At 35.2% G+C, this 16,558-nt stretch overlaps 1 protein-coding gene across 2 annotated transcripts; it reads left to right on the top strand.

Moving 5' to 3' along the window:
* Positions 1-3,233: 3,233 nt before the first annotated feature.
* Positions 3,234-5,357, top strand: LOC137717690 (probable indole-3-pyruvate monooxygenase YUCCA4). Of its 2 annotated transcripts, none has more exons than XM_068457134.1 (4): positions 3,234-3,940; positions 4,079-4,327; positions 4,413-4,535; positions 5,119-5,357. In XM_068457134.1, exons 1-4 carry the CDS (start codon positions 3,299-3,301, stop codon positions 5,338-5,340), a joined length of 1,236 nt encoding a protein of 411 aa, XP_068313235.1. In that variant the 5' UTR covers positions 3,234-3,298; the 3' UTR covers positions 5,341-5,357. The 2 variants fall into 2 exon arrangements, with proteins under 2 accessions (XP_068313235.1, XP_068313243.1); XM_068457142.1 differs by having other exon boundaries at positions 4,413-4,541; positions 5,128-5,357.
* The last annotated feature ends 11,201 nt before the right edge of the window (positions 5,358-16,558 follow it).

Raw genomic sequence — 16,558 nt, 5'->3', positions numbered from 1 at the left:
GAACAAATTAAACATAGCATGTATATCTTTCGGCCTCCGAAGGAGATGATGTAAAATGTTTATTCTTGTGGGTAGGATGTTGGGTTGAGTTTCTATCTATATGTGTTATGAGTTTGAAACTCCTCTTTTCCTAACTTATTGACTAATAGTTTCAAATCCTCCTCTTCCTCTTAATAATTATTTTAAAAAATGTAAATTATTGTGGATTTGTTGGCTCCATTCCATACATCTTTATCTGTATGAGGGAACTCCTGAACTTTTCCAGGTTCTATGTATGATCCAGAAACAAGCTTGCTACATTTACGTGACAAAAATTTGACATGATATATATATCAGGAAAATTTTATATGAACCCAGTTTATGTATCTTGCCCTTATGTGAATGAAAATATAAAAAATAAATATTAGAAAACAAAAGCCATCAACCATTTATTTCTATACCCACTTCCCATTTTCCCGGTGAATCCAAACCTAAACGCAGTTGACCATTGCAGCTCTCATCTCTTTCTTGTTCTTGAGGTTAAGTTATTCCGGTGCCTACTATTAGGTAATTGGGTCAATTTGAAATAGTATTTTTTTTTTTATTATCAAACAAGTAGGATTAAACGTCAAAAATGGGAAGCTTGGGGTTTAAGCAATGACTAATGAGGGTATGAAAATGGAAGCTACGGGTCCCAACCGACGGGGAAAGAGAGAGAATCAGTGAGGAAAGGAGAGTAAACGGAGGAACATAGAGCGAAGTCATTGTTGACAGCGAAGCATTGTAGTTCCCATTCGGCTCAAGAGGAAAGAGAGAAGAGGGAGGAGAAAGAGAAATAAAAAAGTGGAGGATGGTGGCCGTCGATGACTCGAGGAGATGTGTTTTGGGTTCACCGGGGAAAATGGGGGAGTGGGTGTAGAGATAAACAAGTGTATTGATGGTCATTCCCTAGTTGCAAATAACGTATATTAATAAATAAATAAATAATCATAATCGGAACCATTCAATTTGTAAATTATCATTTAAAATTTCTTTCAAAAAATTCATTTGAATTGGAGCTCGTTGAGTCATGTATATGTACCAATAAATCAATAGTGTAGGTATCAAATAACATATTCATATGAATTGTTCATTTATTTGATACATTTGGACTAGTAAACGATTTTGAATTTGAATGATTTTTTTTTTTGTAAGGATGAGCTTTAAATAAAAATTAAGAAATAGAATAATTTCGATTATAAAATTTCTACTATTAAAATATATTACATTTGCGAATGAGAGCTCATTCCTAAGAGAAAATGCAAGTATTACAAGAAATAATATACATTTTAAGATCAACTATTAAAGTTTTTTATATTTTTTGGTCGACGACTATTAATGTATTAAAAAAGTTGAAAATTTTGACCAAAAAAAAATATATGTATATATATAATAAAATCCTGAAAGATTTATAAACTTAGAATGACATCATAACATCTTTTCAACGCAAAAACGATGTAATCTTATTAAAAATTCATTACAGTAGAAAGGTAAAGTTGAAACCTAAAAATCAAAACGAAGAAACGATAATTAATGTGATATCAAAGAAAGTACTAAAAAATGATGAACAAGTACACAAATGTACATTGAAAAATCATATTTGACCCAAATGCACTTGGTTTAAAAATCATTATCGAAGGGTGGACTCATCCACGGAACAAAGTGTTACTTAAATTAAAAGGAAAATTAACGAAAAATTTAAAAAAAAAATTCCTTATAATGAAAAGTCTTTTTTAAAAGTATAGTGAATAGTACCAGAAAAATGTATAAATGTGGTCATTAAACATAAGCAATACCGAAAATGTTTTGTTAAAACTCTATAAATTAAATATCCAAATGCAGTCCACATCAAATGTTGAAATACCATTCGAGTTGTTAATTTTCCCGGCAGAGGCCGGCAGCAACTACACCACGTGGCAAGAGAAAGACAATAGTACTCCAACGGACGGCAGTTGACAGAAGCAACAATTCTCACCGCTGCTTCCTGCGGTGCAACAACTACTCCCCTGCTGACTTGGCATCCACGTAACGGCATATCTTCCCATATGGCCCACCTACTCCTGGGAGGATTCACGGCAAGCGCCTCCGGCGAGTCTTCCATTTTTTGATCATTTAGTCGAATGGTTCAATTCTCTTTTCAATAATCCATGACTCTGTGTTAACTTTCACTCATACAATCTCTAAAACTAGTGCCTATTGATGAACTCCACAATTTGTAGTAGGAAACACTAGCAATTCCTAGATAAGTCCATGCCTTGGAGTTCCGTACCTAAGACCACATGGGACAAATGTTGTCCCAAACTCATTTACATCGTTCGCTCTCGTTAAGCCTCGTTAGATTGGTTGAAATCGCTGTAATATCTGATATAGAATTTAAATTGGTTTGTCTCGATTTTAATTTTCATTATATCCAATTTCATACTGCATCTTAAGACAATATTCTAGCGAGTTGATCCAATCCAAATCTCATATAGTCGAAGAAGTAGTATAATCCCATTGACAACTAAATGAGTTTCATTATAATGTGAAAGGAATGTAGACAAGAAACACACAAGAAGTACCTAAAAGATATTTACTAAACCAATGTTGTTAAGTGTGAGTGGGACGTGCCATTCCTCCCAAAAATAACGACCTCAATCATTAAAATCCCACATAAGTATATTTATATCATTCCCCCTTTTACCCCATTGCCTCCTCCTCCTCCTCCTCCTAATGCTCTACTTAATCCTCCCAAAAACTCCACTCTGCACACAGAAGAAAACTGTGAAGGAAGAAAGAGCCTTGAGATAGAGAAAACCAAATCCTTTCCTTAACCTTCACGCCTCCATTACCTCCCCCAACCCCCTTCCTCCCTCCTCTCTCTCGCTATCTCTATCTATCTGCTCACTTTCTCTCTCTACCCCTCACTTCTAATAATAACACTGTTTTTTTTTTTTTCATTTCTTACTCTGTTTTCTATGCATTAAAAGTCCTCATCAGTCGCTCAGAAACCTCACGCTCCTGATTCGCTTTGTATTGAGACTTCCCTATAAAATCTCCATAAAACCCTTCATTCCCACTTGCTCAAAGTACAAGTCTCTCTCCCCACCAGCCTCTTTAAATTCATTCCCACCTCCCCAAGATTTTCCTCAGAAAAACAGAGATAAAGAAACACCACCCTAACAGTCCCTTCTAAACAGAGCAACTAAAAAGAAACCCACAAAGGTTTCTCTCTCCCTCTCTCTCTCTCTCTCTCTCGCTTTCTCTATCTAAATCTTTCACTTTCTTGGGATTTTCCGACATGGGTTTGTCCAAAAAACCTCAACAAGAAAACCCAGAATCCAATTCCGGGATTCTTCAAGGCCCTATCATTGTAGGCGCAGGACCATCTGGCCTCGCAGCAGCAGCTTGCCTTTCCCACAATGGCGTCCCTTCTCTGATTCTCGAGAAGTCCAACTGCATAGCTTCTCTATGGCAGCAGAAGACATACGACCGTCTCAAACTCCACCTCCCCAAGCAATTCTGTGAGCTTCCTCTCATGGGGTTCCCTGAAGATTTCCCAAGGTACCCTACAAAATCCCAGTTCATTTCATACATGGAGTCCTACGCCTCCCACTTCTCAATCCACCCCAAGTTCAACCAGGCCGTCCAGACCGCGGAATTCGATTCCGTTTCTGGGTTTTGGAGGGTGAAGACTCAGGATTCAGAGTACATTTCCAAGTGGCTGATTGTTGCCACTGGAGAGAATGCTGAGCCCGTCGTACCGGAGATTGTTGGGATGGATAAGTTTCAAGGCCCTGTTCTTCACACCAGTCTGTACAAGTCTGGCTCTGATTTCAGAAACCAAAGGGTTTTGGTTGTTGGGTGTGGAAATTCTGGCATGGAAGTCAGCCTTGACCTCTGTAGATACAATGCCATCCCTCATATGGTTGTTAGAAACACTGTAAGCCTCTCTCTCCTCTCTCTCTCTCTCTCTCTCTCGCTCTCTCTCTCTAAATATATATAATCTTGACTTATTTTTAGTTTTGGTTTCTGGGTTTTGTTAATCTATGGATTAAATTAAGGGTGTTTTATTTTACAGGTTCATGTTTTACCAAGAGAGATGTTTGGGTTCTCAACATTTGGGATTGCAATGGCTCTTCTCAAATGGCTGCCATTGAAGCTTGTAGACAGGGTCCTATTGCTAGTGGCCAATTTCATCCTAGGCAACACAGACCAATTAGGGCTCAAAAGGCCCAAAACTGGCCCTATTGAGCTCAAGAATGTCACTGGAAAAACCCCAGTTCTTGATGTTGGAGCATTGTCACAAATTAAATCTGGCAAAATAAAGGTACTTGGAAGCTTCCCCTTTTTATATGATTTTTTTTCGATTTTTTGAGTAGGGTTTTGGCTAAATTGTTAGGATTTTTTTGCAGGTGATGGAAGGGGTGAAGGAGATAACAAGAAATGGAGCAAGATTTATGAATGGACAGGAGAAGGAGTTTGATTCTATAATCTTAGCAACTGGGTACAAAAGTAATGTGCCGACTTGGCTCAAGGTAAACATGACCAGCTTGCCCTCTTTTAGTTTTTACTTCTATCTTATTATGCACTCACGTGTCACTCTCTCTCTTGGACATATTCACAAACTATAGGCCACGTAGTTTTTTTTTTTTTGGGAAACTAACTATAGGCCACATAGTTCCACATACCTACAAACCCCTTCTTTTCTCCATGGAAAAAAAGAATAAAACAATTTGGGGTTTTTCTTGTTTCTGACCCCACAAAAAATACTTGGGCTTTTTGTTTGGCCTCTTCTACAAGAAAATCCCAAGTGTCACCGGATGTATACATTAATTACACTATAAAAAGTAATGAGAAGCAATACGCGAGTGTATACATTTAGTGACATAGTATTCATTAAATGTATACACTCGTTACCCTACAAGAAGTAGGAACGCACGAGTATATCCATCCGAATCCAATAACATGGCAGAATCTCTTTTCTTCTGCAGTTACACTCCCTTTTGTATTATACCTTTTTGTATGTTTACAAGTTATATGCCCTTGTGGGCTTTCACGTATGATGGTTACTATTCAGCAAATATTAACATATTATTTTTTTTAATTTTGGTATTTTAGGGTTGTGACTTTTTCACCAAAGATGGGATGCCAAAAGCACCCTTTCCCAACTGCTGGAAAGGAAGTGATGGACTCTACACAGTTGGATTCACAAGAAAGGGGCTTCTTGGAACGGCTTTTGACGCTGTTGCGATAGCCAAGGATATTACTCAGCTTTGGAAGACAAACAAAGACTGCAGGAATAATAATTCTTGTAATTCCCATGTTATCCTACTAAAATAATCTCTACAAATTTGAGTTGTATAAAATGAAGGGGAGGAAAAAAAAAATAGGGGAGTTGTTAGATTGTTCTCTGAATTAGGAGTATTTACAGGGGATAATGATTTTAATTTCACCTTAGTTAGCAAGGCTTTGTTTAATCTTTTTGGGTTTGTATATGTAACAATTTTGCTTGGGGGATTAGATTTCTTTTCCGTCTCGTGTGTCTTCCTTAGCTTTGTAGTTTGTACAAACAATTTCAGAAATAGAAGGTATTTTTAGCTCCATTATTCATTGTTCACTCGAATTCTTATCTTTCAAACGGTTAAGGTTTGCTAGTTTTGACAATGCGGTCTCCGTCTCCTTCGTAATTTCTTTGAACTTTGCCTTATGGTAATAAGTGAATGTTTTGACAATGCAGGAGCCAAAGTTGGAATGCAGGCCAATCATGATCTTAACTCGATAATTGTTAAGTTTAACCAAGAAAAGGTTGGACTACTCCTTTTCCGAGCCAACAAAATATAGCATGAAATTTTACTTCTGCATGGCAATTTGGACATCAAACTTGGTATCTCATGGCAATTTGGAAATCCATCAACTATTAAGGTCATGACGTCTTCACTAAAAAAGTAAATCAAACGGTCTGAATTTATCACAAGTTGCAATGCGATTTAGTGTTCGATTCTGAATACTTTAAACAATGAAACTAAAGAAATCATATTTGAATCAAAGATGACAAGGTTAAAATATCAAGGAAACAATAGGAAACTGAGTAATGGCTCAATGAGGAACATAGATTACAATGTGTAGAGCTAGTAGGGAATTGTATCGCCCATGCATAAAATTGTTGTAATTTTTTTTTTTCTAGTCTAGTGATGTAGGACAATATATGCGTTAATTCCAACGAAGAAAGATGAAGAAAATAAATTTTGCAACTTTTGAAAAAGAAGAAATTAAAGTTGAGGAATATTGGATTCAATCGATATCATGATATAAGAGGCAATAAGAAATATTTTGGTATCGTAATTTGGTGTATAATATGCCTTTTTTTAAAGAGAATCGTGAGCAGAACAAACCTCATGGTTATGAGATGAGCCCTTCATATTTAAGGTCATCTAAAATCGTTTCAACTTTCAAAACCATAAAATAAAATTTGTAATAAATATCGGGCTTTTCAATTTTTGTCCAAAATTACGTTGTTTAATTTTTCTAAGGGCACTGAGCTTTCCCCATGTTGTATTTATGTCTTTTTAAAACCTTTCGGTTCCCAATGCAACTCATCAATTCAAAATTAATCAAACAACTTTTTGGGTATCCCTATCTTTAGTAGATTCCAAAAACATTTGTTCATGAAGATTTATGTTTGTAATCCTTGTTAGCTTCGTACCACGTCATATAAGTAAGAATTCTACACACCACCCATACAACTAATGATTAAGTGTTTATATTCTAATTTTAAAGGAAAACTAATGAAAATAGCTTGAAAATTTTGAGTTTTAACAATAAGTATAAAATAAAGGGTAAAGTGAATAGTATTAGGATTGACTTTTTAGTGTAAAAATGTAATTTTTCTTTAAAATAAACAGTCTAAAGAGTTTTTCGTTAAAATTCCCTAATTTAAATCACCAATTCCTACACTAGCTACATTTACATGTACGATGTGTGACCTATAATATTTTGGCTTGATTTTTCAACTTTGACATCTACCACTTTGAACAAGATGCAACTGTCCTATTACACATAAACGCCGAACATTCAGCTAATTGGAAATTACATTTTTAATTCTATTAAAACGACATAGAAAATCTGATGGAGTTACGTCACTTATCATGTATCTTTGAGTTTTTAAATTTCTATTAGCAGACAAGTTATGTCACGACTCACTAGTCATGCATCTTTGATTGTTAATAAATTTCTATGAACATACAAGTTATATGCCACTCGTGCTGTTATATTTGAATGTTTATTGTTAGGCTAACTCTAATGTAGTTGTTTAGAAATAGGTACATTTTATTGTACATGAAAGGGACATGATAAATACATACTCCTTTCTCTCTTGCACACATTTCTGTCTGACTTTGTCTGTTGTTTACGGTAAATGAAGCTAAAAAGAGTTGAGTAAAATCACCTTCCTAAAATAAATATATTCCTATTATCTAGTTTTGTTTATAAATGTGTAAAGAATTTCTTCGTATTATCTAATACATCCTCTTCATTTGTAAAATTTTTAAAAATCAACAAGACTTTAACTTGAGTGCTACTATGTCAATCTACCTATCATATTTTTTTTCATTGACCTTAATATTGTTTGTTATGTGTATTTTAGTTATAAGGTGGATGGAAAATTATGAAAAATGGGTGGCCATAAGATCATTCTTCCAACTTAATTCGTAAGGTGAACCTTACCAGTCGGTTTTGAAATCTTTAGAATCACCCAACAAATAGCTAGTTGATGCTTGACATTTTTATAAATACAAATGATAGTACTATTCTAATTTACCCCAAGTGGGAAAGGAAAGTGTTTGAGCTAATAATGCAGTGAGTTAAAAAAGAAAACCTTATCCATCCGGACATATTTAAGCAGATAAGAACAATGATTTAAAGTTTAAACCTAATTACTAAGTGAATTAAAAATAGATTTTAGGGTTTTGAATATTAAATGCAGGTCAAATTGATCCATTTACATATGCTGAACTGAATAAGTGTTGTCATTGATTAACGAGGGTCATATCCATCTTACAAACATGTAGTGGGAATGCATGCCACTCTCTGTTTACTTACACTTCCACAATTCTCATTCACGTTTTCTCATATTTATATCTCCTTTGTCCATTTTTGGCAGTCCCTAAACGTGTAGTACAAGTTTGGTGACTGAATGAATGAGAACTCGCTCGATCGATTTTCGCTTTCACCAAACAAAAATTTGCCCTTGTACTTTCATAGATCACTTCCTCAAGTTTTAGGGCTTTGGAGGACAAATATATGTTTTAGCTTCACTTATACGTAGCATTCATGCCCGTACTTCACACAACACGTTTTATGTTCGATTTCTGATACTGATGAATTATACGGTTATAGTTAGAGAAGGCTGAAATACCTTTATAAATTTTTTTTATTTTCAAAAAATTGAACTGTTAATAAGCCCACTAATTTGATAAATTGTGGAGTGTGGACATAATAATTGCCCAATACATGAATGTTGAATGTGGTAAAAAGAAGTGGGTGCCCTTTCAGTTGGTCATTTAAACAAAATTGGAAGATTTCAAAAAACTTTTCTTGAGGACCAGAAAAAAAAATCTTTTCGTTTACCTGCAGATAATTCTGCAGCTATTTTTTTATAAAAATTTATTACACCAAAAAATACTGCAGCTATTTTCTTGCTTCCTGTGCTGCCAGCTTTGCATCACAGTCCCATCATCAAATGAGCTCCTCGGTCTTCCAAACCAGAATTCCACTAATATCTGCAATTCATAGGAGCTGTAGCCTGTTGCATAAAATCGATTAAAATTCTAATATTTTTACAAAAGTATCAAGATTTCTCGTTTTGTTTCTAAGAAAAGGTTACGTGCCAGCAGTCTAGGAGGAGCAAATTACATTCAGACTTGCTCTTTTGATGATCCTTTTACTTACCTTAATATCTGCCTTGAATTCATGATATATGTGACGATAGCCCTAATCCCCTGTGGCATATATTGGCAGCTACGATATACTAGGACGGAGAGTTTTGAGACTATTTTATATTTCATAATTAATCAAGTGTTTCATTTATATTTTTCTGTTGTCTCCATGTCCATATCTCCATGATTTGCACCTTGATATGTTGGACTAAAAACATATTACTGAATTTGCTGATCAGCATGATCGGAGAACAATATTATGCACTTTTAAATAGGGATTCAACAAGAGAACTGTTATTAGCATTTCAAAAATATCATTCCACATTTCTAATAAATTTATATTTCTTACTAATTATAAAAAATGTAGAATATAAAATAAGATTTTTAGAATAACAATAATAATTCATATTCAACAATCCTAATCAAGTAAAAAATTACATTGGAAGGAATCGTCCTAATTCATTTACCCACCCTCCCACTTTCCTTCTCGAGAAATAATACACGTAATATTTTGGTGCGGATCGATGAGGTCAGGCAAGTTGCAGTAGACGACCTTAGTCACAGCAGTTTGCATCAATAAGATAATACATAGGATACGCAGCAGAGGTAAAAGGCCTGTGTAGGTAATTAGGTCGATGAGGTAAGGAAATATTGCAATTTAACAATCTCTCTCTCTCTCTCTCTCTCTCTCTCTCTCTCTCTCTCTCTCTCTCTCGCGTACTACTCAGGACCTGATAATTGAGACAATGATGGGGCTCTGACCCCTCTTCCCATATTGCATATACATGATCGTACGAAGCTCTCAGAAAACCAGTATGACAGCTCTCCTCCATTTCCATCCATCTCTTTCTCCCCTCTCTCCTCTCTTGCTGATGTAAGCCAAGCATGCATGGCCATTTTCCAATTATAAAATTACAAAAAATAGCAAATACGTATATATACTCTCGGATTTTAATCATTAAAACATGGCCAAATCATACACTGATTAATATCCAATATTTAAAAACTCCGACATGTAAAATGCTTGGAGTATTTATATTTTTGCATTAACTCTCTCCCTGCCGCCATATATAAGACAACGCATGGTGAGTGAAAGAGAGACAGATATAGATTTTTTTTGGGGGTGGGGGGCGGGGGGGGAGGGGAGGGGTGTGCGATGGTAAAGAAAAAGTCCAAGGAGAGAGTTAAAAGCTAGCTAGCGCCTAGCGCTCTGTGTGTATTGAATTCCAAATCCGCTTCACACGCTTCCATGCACGCGTTACAGTGACAGAAACTTACGTCATGCTTACCTCTCTCTCTCTAGCTCCCTCTCTCTCTCTCTCTCTCTCTCTCTCTCTCTTTTCTGTACTGCTACTGACCCATTCTGCAAAGAGAGCAGGACTGAAAGGCAGATTGCATGGTTGATTGAACACACTCTCTCTCCTCCTATTTGATTGAACACACTCTCTCTCCTCCTATTCTCTCTCTCTCAGAATCTGATCTCTTGTTAGATTCATTTCTTACCGCTTTGCATTCCACACCTGATGAGACCCCCACCACCACCCCTTCGGCCTTTTTACTCCTCACTTACCCTCTGGAAAAAGAAAAAAAGAAAAAATCCTAAGAAGAATTTATTGTCTCCACACATGATGATTGGCAAATTGCAAGAACCTTGTTCTCTCAGGTATCGTTTGGTATGCAGACGGGACGGGACGGAACAGAATAGGACGGGACGGGACGGAACAGAACGGAGCGGGAGCAAAGATGCCCTCAGATGGAAACAAGGAGGAAGAAGAAGGAGGCGGAGATGTTATAATTTTATGTTCCACGGATGTGGAACGAGTCGTTCCAGGGGGTGAGGTGGAACGAAAATTCATCTAAAACTCGTCCCGTGGAACAGCTCGTTCCACCCGTTTTAGGCACACCAAATGTGGGACGGAGCGCCTTGTCCCGCTCTGTTCCGTCCCGTCCCACGTACCAAACGGTACCTCATTGAACAATTTGCGAATGGAATTATATTACAGTTAGTTGTTTATATATGTAAATAATTCTTTTAGTTTCATACATGTGAAAAACATATTTAAAACTATTGTATTAACAATTAAATTTGTTTATGCAAACATAAGCGACCGATCCAAACAATGAAAGTTTTTTTAAATCAGTCATCTTGCGTGCATTCATTGATTAAGTTACTTTTGACTCTCTGAGATTTAGAATATAAAACTAAATTCTTTTTTGATCGAAAGTATAACAAAGCTTTAAAACCGAACAAATATTGTCTGTGTTTTAGGCCAGTCCCGCCCAACATACGTTCATTGATTAGGTTACTCTTGGGGTTTGAAAATGGACTGTATTACTAAACCCTAAAACCTAACATGTATGAGTAATTAAATAACCCTAAACATACCATCATGTTGCGGAATGGATCAAAACTAGCAAAACAATCATGAGAAACTCGTTGCCTGTCGATAAAACTAGCACCTAACAATGCAACCGGCGGGGAGACTGACCCCGTGCTCCGGACGTCATGCATAGAGAGAGCCTTCCTGCTACATATCTACGTAACAATACATGGCCACATACGTTTTTTACTTAGGATTGGATACATTGAAAGTAGTTGTGAATTGTTTTTCATTTTTAAGGGATTGAACACATGTAAGAAACTTATTTTCTAATTCTATCTTCTTCTTTTTTCTTTCTTTTTCTTAAATTGAAATGGATAAGTTCTCTTAGTGATCCATCATCTTCTACCTTCACGTTAGATACAATTTTTTCATTTCTTCCATCTAATAGGCCTTAAATATTGTAAATTATTCATTTTAATCCAATCTTAAACACCAAACGAGGCTTGTACATATGTAAGACCGAAAGGTATATATATGTGTACTATATATGTACATGCAAATGTAATGTGAGAACTTGGTACCGGGTCCATGTATATCACATGTATAAAAAAATATATACAAGATATATATGTATGTATATTTTGCAGGCTCTGGGTATGGGAAATTTAGGGTTGTAAATAAGACGACTCAGAGTTAGATGCTGGGCATATCTATGAAAGTATAGGTTGGCATTACATGGCATGCAAATGTACTGAATCAGGAGCTGGTGGTTGTGCATGCATGCCATCCCCATTAGCTTACCCCATGCAACAGTTTCCACTGTATATATATATATATATATATATATATATATATGTAAGCACAAAAACAAACTACAAGCTATAGATCTTCAAATATGTTCAAGCTCTGCCATGCCATTTATACTGTTCTCACTTCTGAACACACACACACACATGTGTGACACATTTTTTAACATACTTTTTTCGGGGTCTAAAGTATAATATATTTTAAGTACAATATCACTGTTTATTTTTTAGGTATTTTTTTTCAAAGATAATCTACAAAATTATCAAAATCAAATCTAATTGTTTATCTTTGCAAAGCCCTATTCATCCCCTCTTTTTATTATGTACGAATGTCTTAATGATTTTGAACATGTCTAATTTAAAAAAATTTATAAAATTAAGAATCAATATATATACTAACCTATATATACTGTACTGTATTCATATATATCATGATCAAGTCTTCGTATACACACGAAAAAAACAAAAAGTTCCCCAGATGATCAAAAGATCAGAGAGAAATCTCTTCTGCATTTGATCGATTGGGGCCCACTTGATCTCAGTGGCATGTTGCTTTTGCAGCAGCTTAGCTCAAGCTGACACACACATTACAGATATATACAAGAACACAGTAGGAGCTATACGGGAATGCACATCGTAACGTTGGAAGAGAAGGACCTCTCAGCGACCAACCTCCTTGACTTGTTCCTTGTCATACCCTAATAATTCATTCTCTTTTAACAAATTGAAATAACAATAAGGTGATGCTATTCATATTTTTTTTTTTACCTTCCATACATTTTTATTAATTTTTGTTTCTTGATCTTCTTCAATTTATCGATTCAACTACCTTAAAATTAAAAGGGTGTGTATAATAAAGTAAAATGGGTATTTGGATAATACTACCATAACAATATCATATTTATTCCAACTTTTTATGATATGGTTAATTCTGTTAATTACTTTTTGCATATCAGTACTCTGATTTTTTACCCTTTTTCCCTTTTTCTTGTTTTGCTGACGACCAAAGGAATGTTATGGGGGTAAGAGACAGATCTCCAATGGCTTACCTAATTCTTTTTGTTTAAGCTTATACTCTTTATGTGAAATACTATTGTATCATATTCATTGATGAACGAGGTTCCTCTCCGGAGGATTCCGAAGATTCTTATATTGTGTCTGTTTATCATACATCGTGTGGTCAAAAATTATTTTAAAATATTTTATTTAAAATTAAACATAAACAGTACCTGACGAAAACTGATTATACGATATACGATGAACGGACACAATATAATGATTCCCGAGATCCTTACATAGAGGTCTTCGGATCCTCATGCTTGATTGATTATAATACTACTACAAATCGTACTAATATGGTCATGTAATATGAGTTGGCTACAAGTTTATATTTAAGATAGTCTTTTAGCAATAAATACCCACACTATCTCTCTCGCAGAGATCACCCAAATTCCCCCGCTCTTCGCCGCCGACTCCTTCCTTTGGTTGGGGTTGGCAAGCAGTCCTCATTTCTCTTCTTCCTTTTCTTTCCCTTCTCCGTTCATTATGTTTATGACCTGCCCTTCCACTATCTATGGCTGTCGGATTGTGAGGTCAAGACATATTTTTCCGGCGTCCTTCGCCGTTTACCAGCTCTTCTTTCATTTCCTCCTCCATCTTGCCCTCTTTTCAAACCCAAATTTCAATTCTGCAGTCGTTTTCTCTCACATCCATTTCTCCGATTTCCCCTTCCTTCCCCTGGCACCTCCGCCTTCAACCTCTCCATTACTTCCCCTTTATTCCTACCAAAAATCTGATCTTCGAGTTTTGGACTCGATTTGGGATGTAGATCTCTACGCCACTACACCTTGTTTTACCGGCATGCCGGAAAATTTGGGTGTGCGGCCTCCGTCGTAGTAAGGGTTATTTACACATTCCTTTGGCCCTCCTTCCCCACACCCCCCGGGGCGGTAGTGTGTCTGCTTTTGTCGTTTGTTTTCTGTTCTAGGCTTTTGTCGGTGTGGGTTGGGCCTCCCACTGTTTTTATCTTGGGCCGTTGGTTGGCTTTGTAATATGTTTTATCTTTAATGAATTCCGAGTCTCCGACTCCTTCGACCAAAAAAAAAAAAAAAAAAAAACCTAATTTATCATGATCATTCTACTTACCTAATTCCTTTTCAAATTTCCTTAAACCATTAAAAAAGAGTCTAACTATAAACCGCTACATCATGTGGTTTATAACATATGGTCTGAAAAGATGGTATTCCTAGCAATTTTCAAACTGAAATAACAATTTCTATGAGTTTTTTTATTTTATTACCAGCGATATTATATATTAATCTTTACTAAGAGGATATGCTAAAACATTCAAATTTGAATTTAAAAGACAGAAGGTGTTTGTGTACTTGTAGTTGACTGTACTTGTTCTATTTGTATTTGGGTTCTTTTGTTTGCTTTTGTGATTAGGGTTGTTTGATACGTCATTTGTAAACGACGGGTTCTGGTCGTCTCTTGGACCTATGCAAAGGCAAAAAATTGGCTAAATTTCAAAAGGAAATTGCTCAATTGTTCGGGCCCGCCAACAAGCTTGGTTGAAAGCCCAGCTATCCCAAAACCCAATGATGACCCAACCAGCCATTTTATTTTCTTCAGCAAGGACCCAAACTTGTTTGCACTTTGTAGCACCCTTGGGGTCTTTCTAGTTTGTTTGTTTGTTTGTTTTTTTTTTTTTTTTGGGTCATGCCCTTGATCTCCACAAATGAAAAACTCTAAAAAAAGAAAAAAGAAAAACCATTTCAATAAGAATTGGAGAAAGAAACTCTTTATCTATAGACTTGATGCACTTGTCATATTTTAATTGATTTTTGATTGTAAAATTCTTTGGTTTCTATTGATAAGTTTGAGTTATATTTTCAGAGTGCAATGTTATTAGAAGATTCATATGTAAAAACCATTCATTTCTTAAAAAAAAACCAGTGAAATTTCATAATGAATTGAGGCGGTTTTGTCATAATATAAGATTATAGGAGGTTGTTTTCTCGTTATTTAGGCCTAGTTGTAGTTTTTTTCACTTGTGAGTAAAAGATTTTATGTTTGATACTCTTAAAATACGAGTTTGTGACTAATTTATTCTTCGTCTCTGTAATGTAAATGTATCGATCATTGTAACAAAAATGATAGTTTCTTCATAGTTCTTTTTTTCGAGTCTATAATTGAAGTCTTTTCTCTTTGGCAGTCTAAGTTTGAATTCTTTTGACGAGGAGAATAAACTGAAGCTGTTTGCTTTGGTGTGTTTTTCTTGGCTGAGTCACATGTTTTCTTTTGTCAAAGTATCAAAACACATAGCTAACATTACTAAGGTAATATCTTAGGAAAACTAACGAAAAGACCTTATCTTAGGAGTGTTTCGTTAAAACTCCCTAATATTTTTGTTTGAGCCTTTTCTTCTCCGTACATTAATAAATAAATTAGAAAAACACTTTGAGAAACAATGCTTTACAGAAAAACACTTCAAGTGACAAATTAGAAAAAAAAATCTCTCATGTATCCACTTGTGATATTTTAATTTATTTGTAGCTACGAAATTAGTTTGGTGTTGCAAAGTAAATTGGATGTTCCTTTAGTATTGAGTTTGAATTACTTTTTCTAAAATGTGATGTTGTTGGGAGTTTATATGTGAATATCCCAATAAATTATATCAAAAGAGCAGCAGGTTTTGTTCACTGAATTATGTTTTTGAGAATACAACTAGATGGTTGGAGATTTCAGAAATGAAAGTTAGAATTATTTCAATTCATCAGAACATTATGATTGTTTTTTTCTTTTTATTTTTGTGCTCACTGTAATCCAATACTTGAAAAATTAAAAATAAGACTATTGATCCTCTTCTCATTCCTTTTCTTTTCTATTTTTGACTCCCTTGAATCACGAATTCCCTTATATTGATTTTTTTTTATTTTTACATAAAAAGTGTATTTTTTTCTTAAATTTTATTTTATAATGCGGGCAATCTAGACATAAATTGCAATGAATGTTTTTCCAAGTGAGGTGAAAAGCAATCTTGTAATTCCTCCCTTCATAGAGATTTAATAAGGGATGTGATATTCACACATCCCATTTTATTTCTCACACATCCTTTTAATTTTCGACCATCGGATCGGTTAAAGACTTAAAGTTGAGGGACTATTGCTCCAATTGGATTAAAGTTAAGGACCATTTCTCTAGTTGAATTAAAATTGAGGGACCATTGACACAATTGTTCTAATTTGATTTTCCATATTTGCTTATTGATTTAGCCTCACGTGCATGACTCGTGACTCAACAGACATAAATTATCAAATATTTGCTCATTGATTTAGCCTCACATGCATGATTCGTGACTCAACAGACATAAATTATCAAGAGTGTGTAAGAAGTAAACTTGAATGTGTGGATAGCACATCCCTTTCATAAACATGCACGAGGATTAACTTTATCACTATTATTTTTTTTTAGTAGTATTTGATCTTCAATGACG

This window comes from Pyrus communis, chromosome 1 (assembly GCF_963583255.1).
Source record: "Pyrus communis chromosome 1, drPyrComm1.1, whole genome shotgun sequence".
Lineage (NCBI taxonomy): Eukaryota > Viridiplantae > Streptophyta > Magnoliopsida > Rosales > Rosaceae > Pyrus > Pyrus communis.
Note: the sequence above shows the minus strand (reverse complement) of the source record. Positions and strands in the feature narration are given on the sequence as shown.

Coding starts and splice junctions, on each gene's coding strand:
- LOC137717690 (XM_068457134.1), top strand. CDS start 3,299: ATGGGTTTGTCCAAAAAACCTCAACAAGAAAACCCAGAATCCAATTCC. Junction 4,328..4,412: donor TTAAATCTGGCAAAATAAAG/GTACTTGGAAGC, acceptor ATTTTTTTGCAG/GTGATGGAAGGGGTGAAGGA. Junction 4,536..5,118: donor ATGTGCCGACTTGGCTCAAG/GTAAACATGACC, acceptor TTGGTATTTTAG/GGTTGTGACTTTTTCACCAA.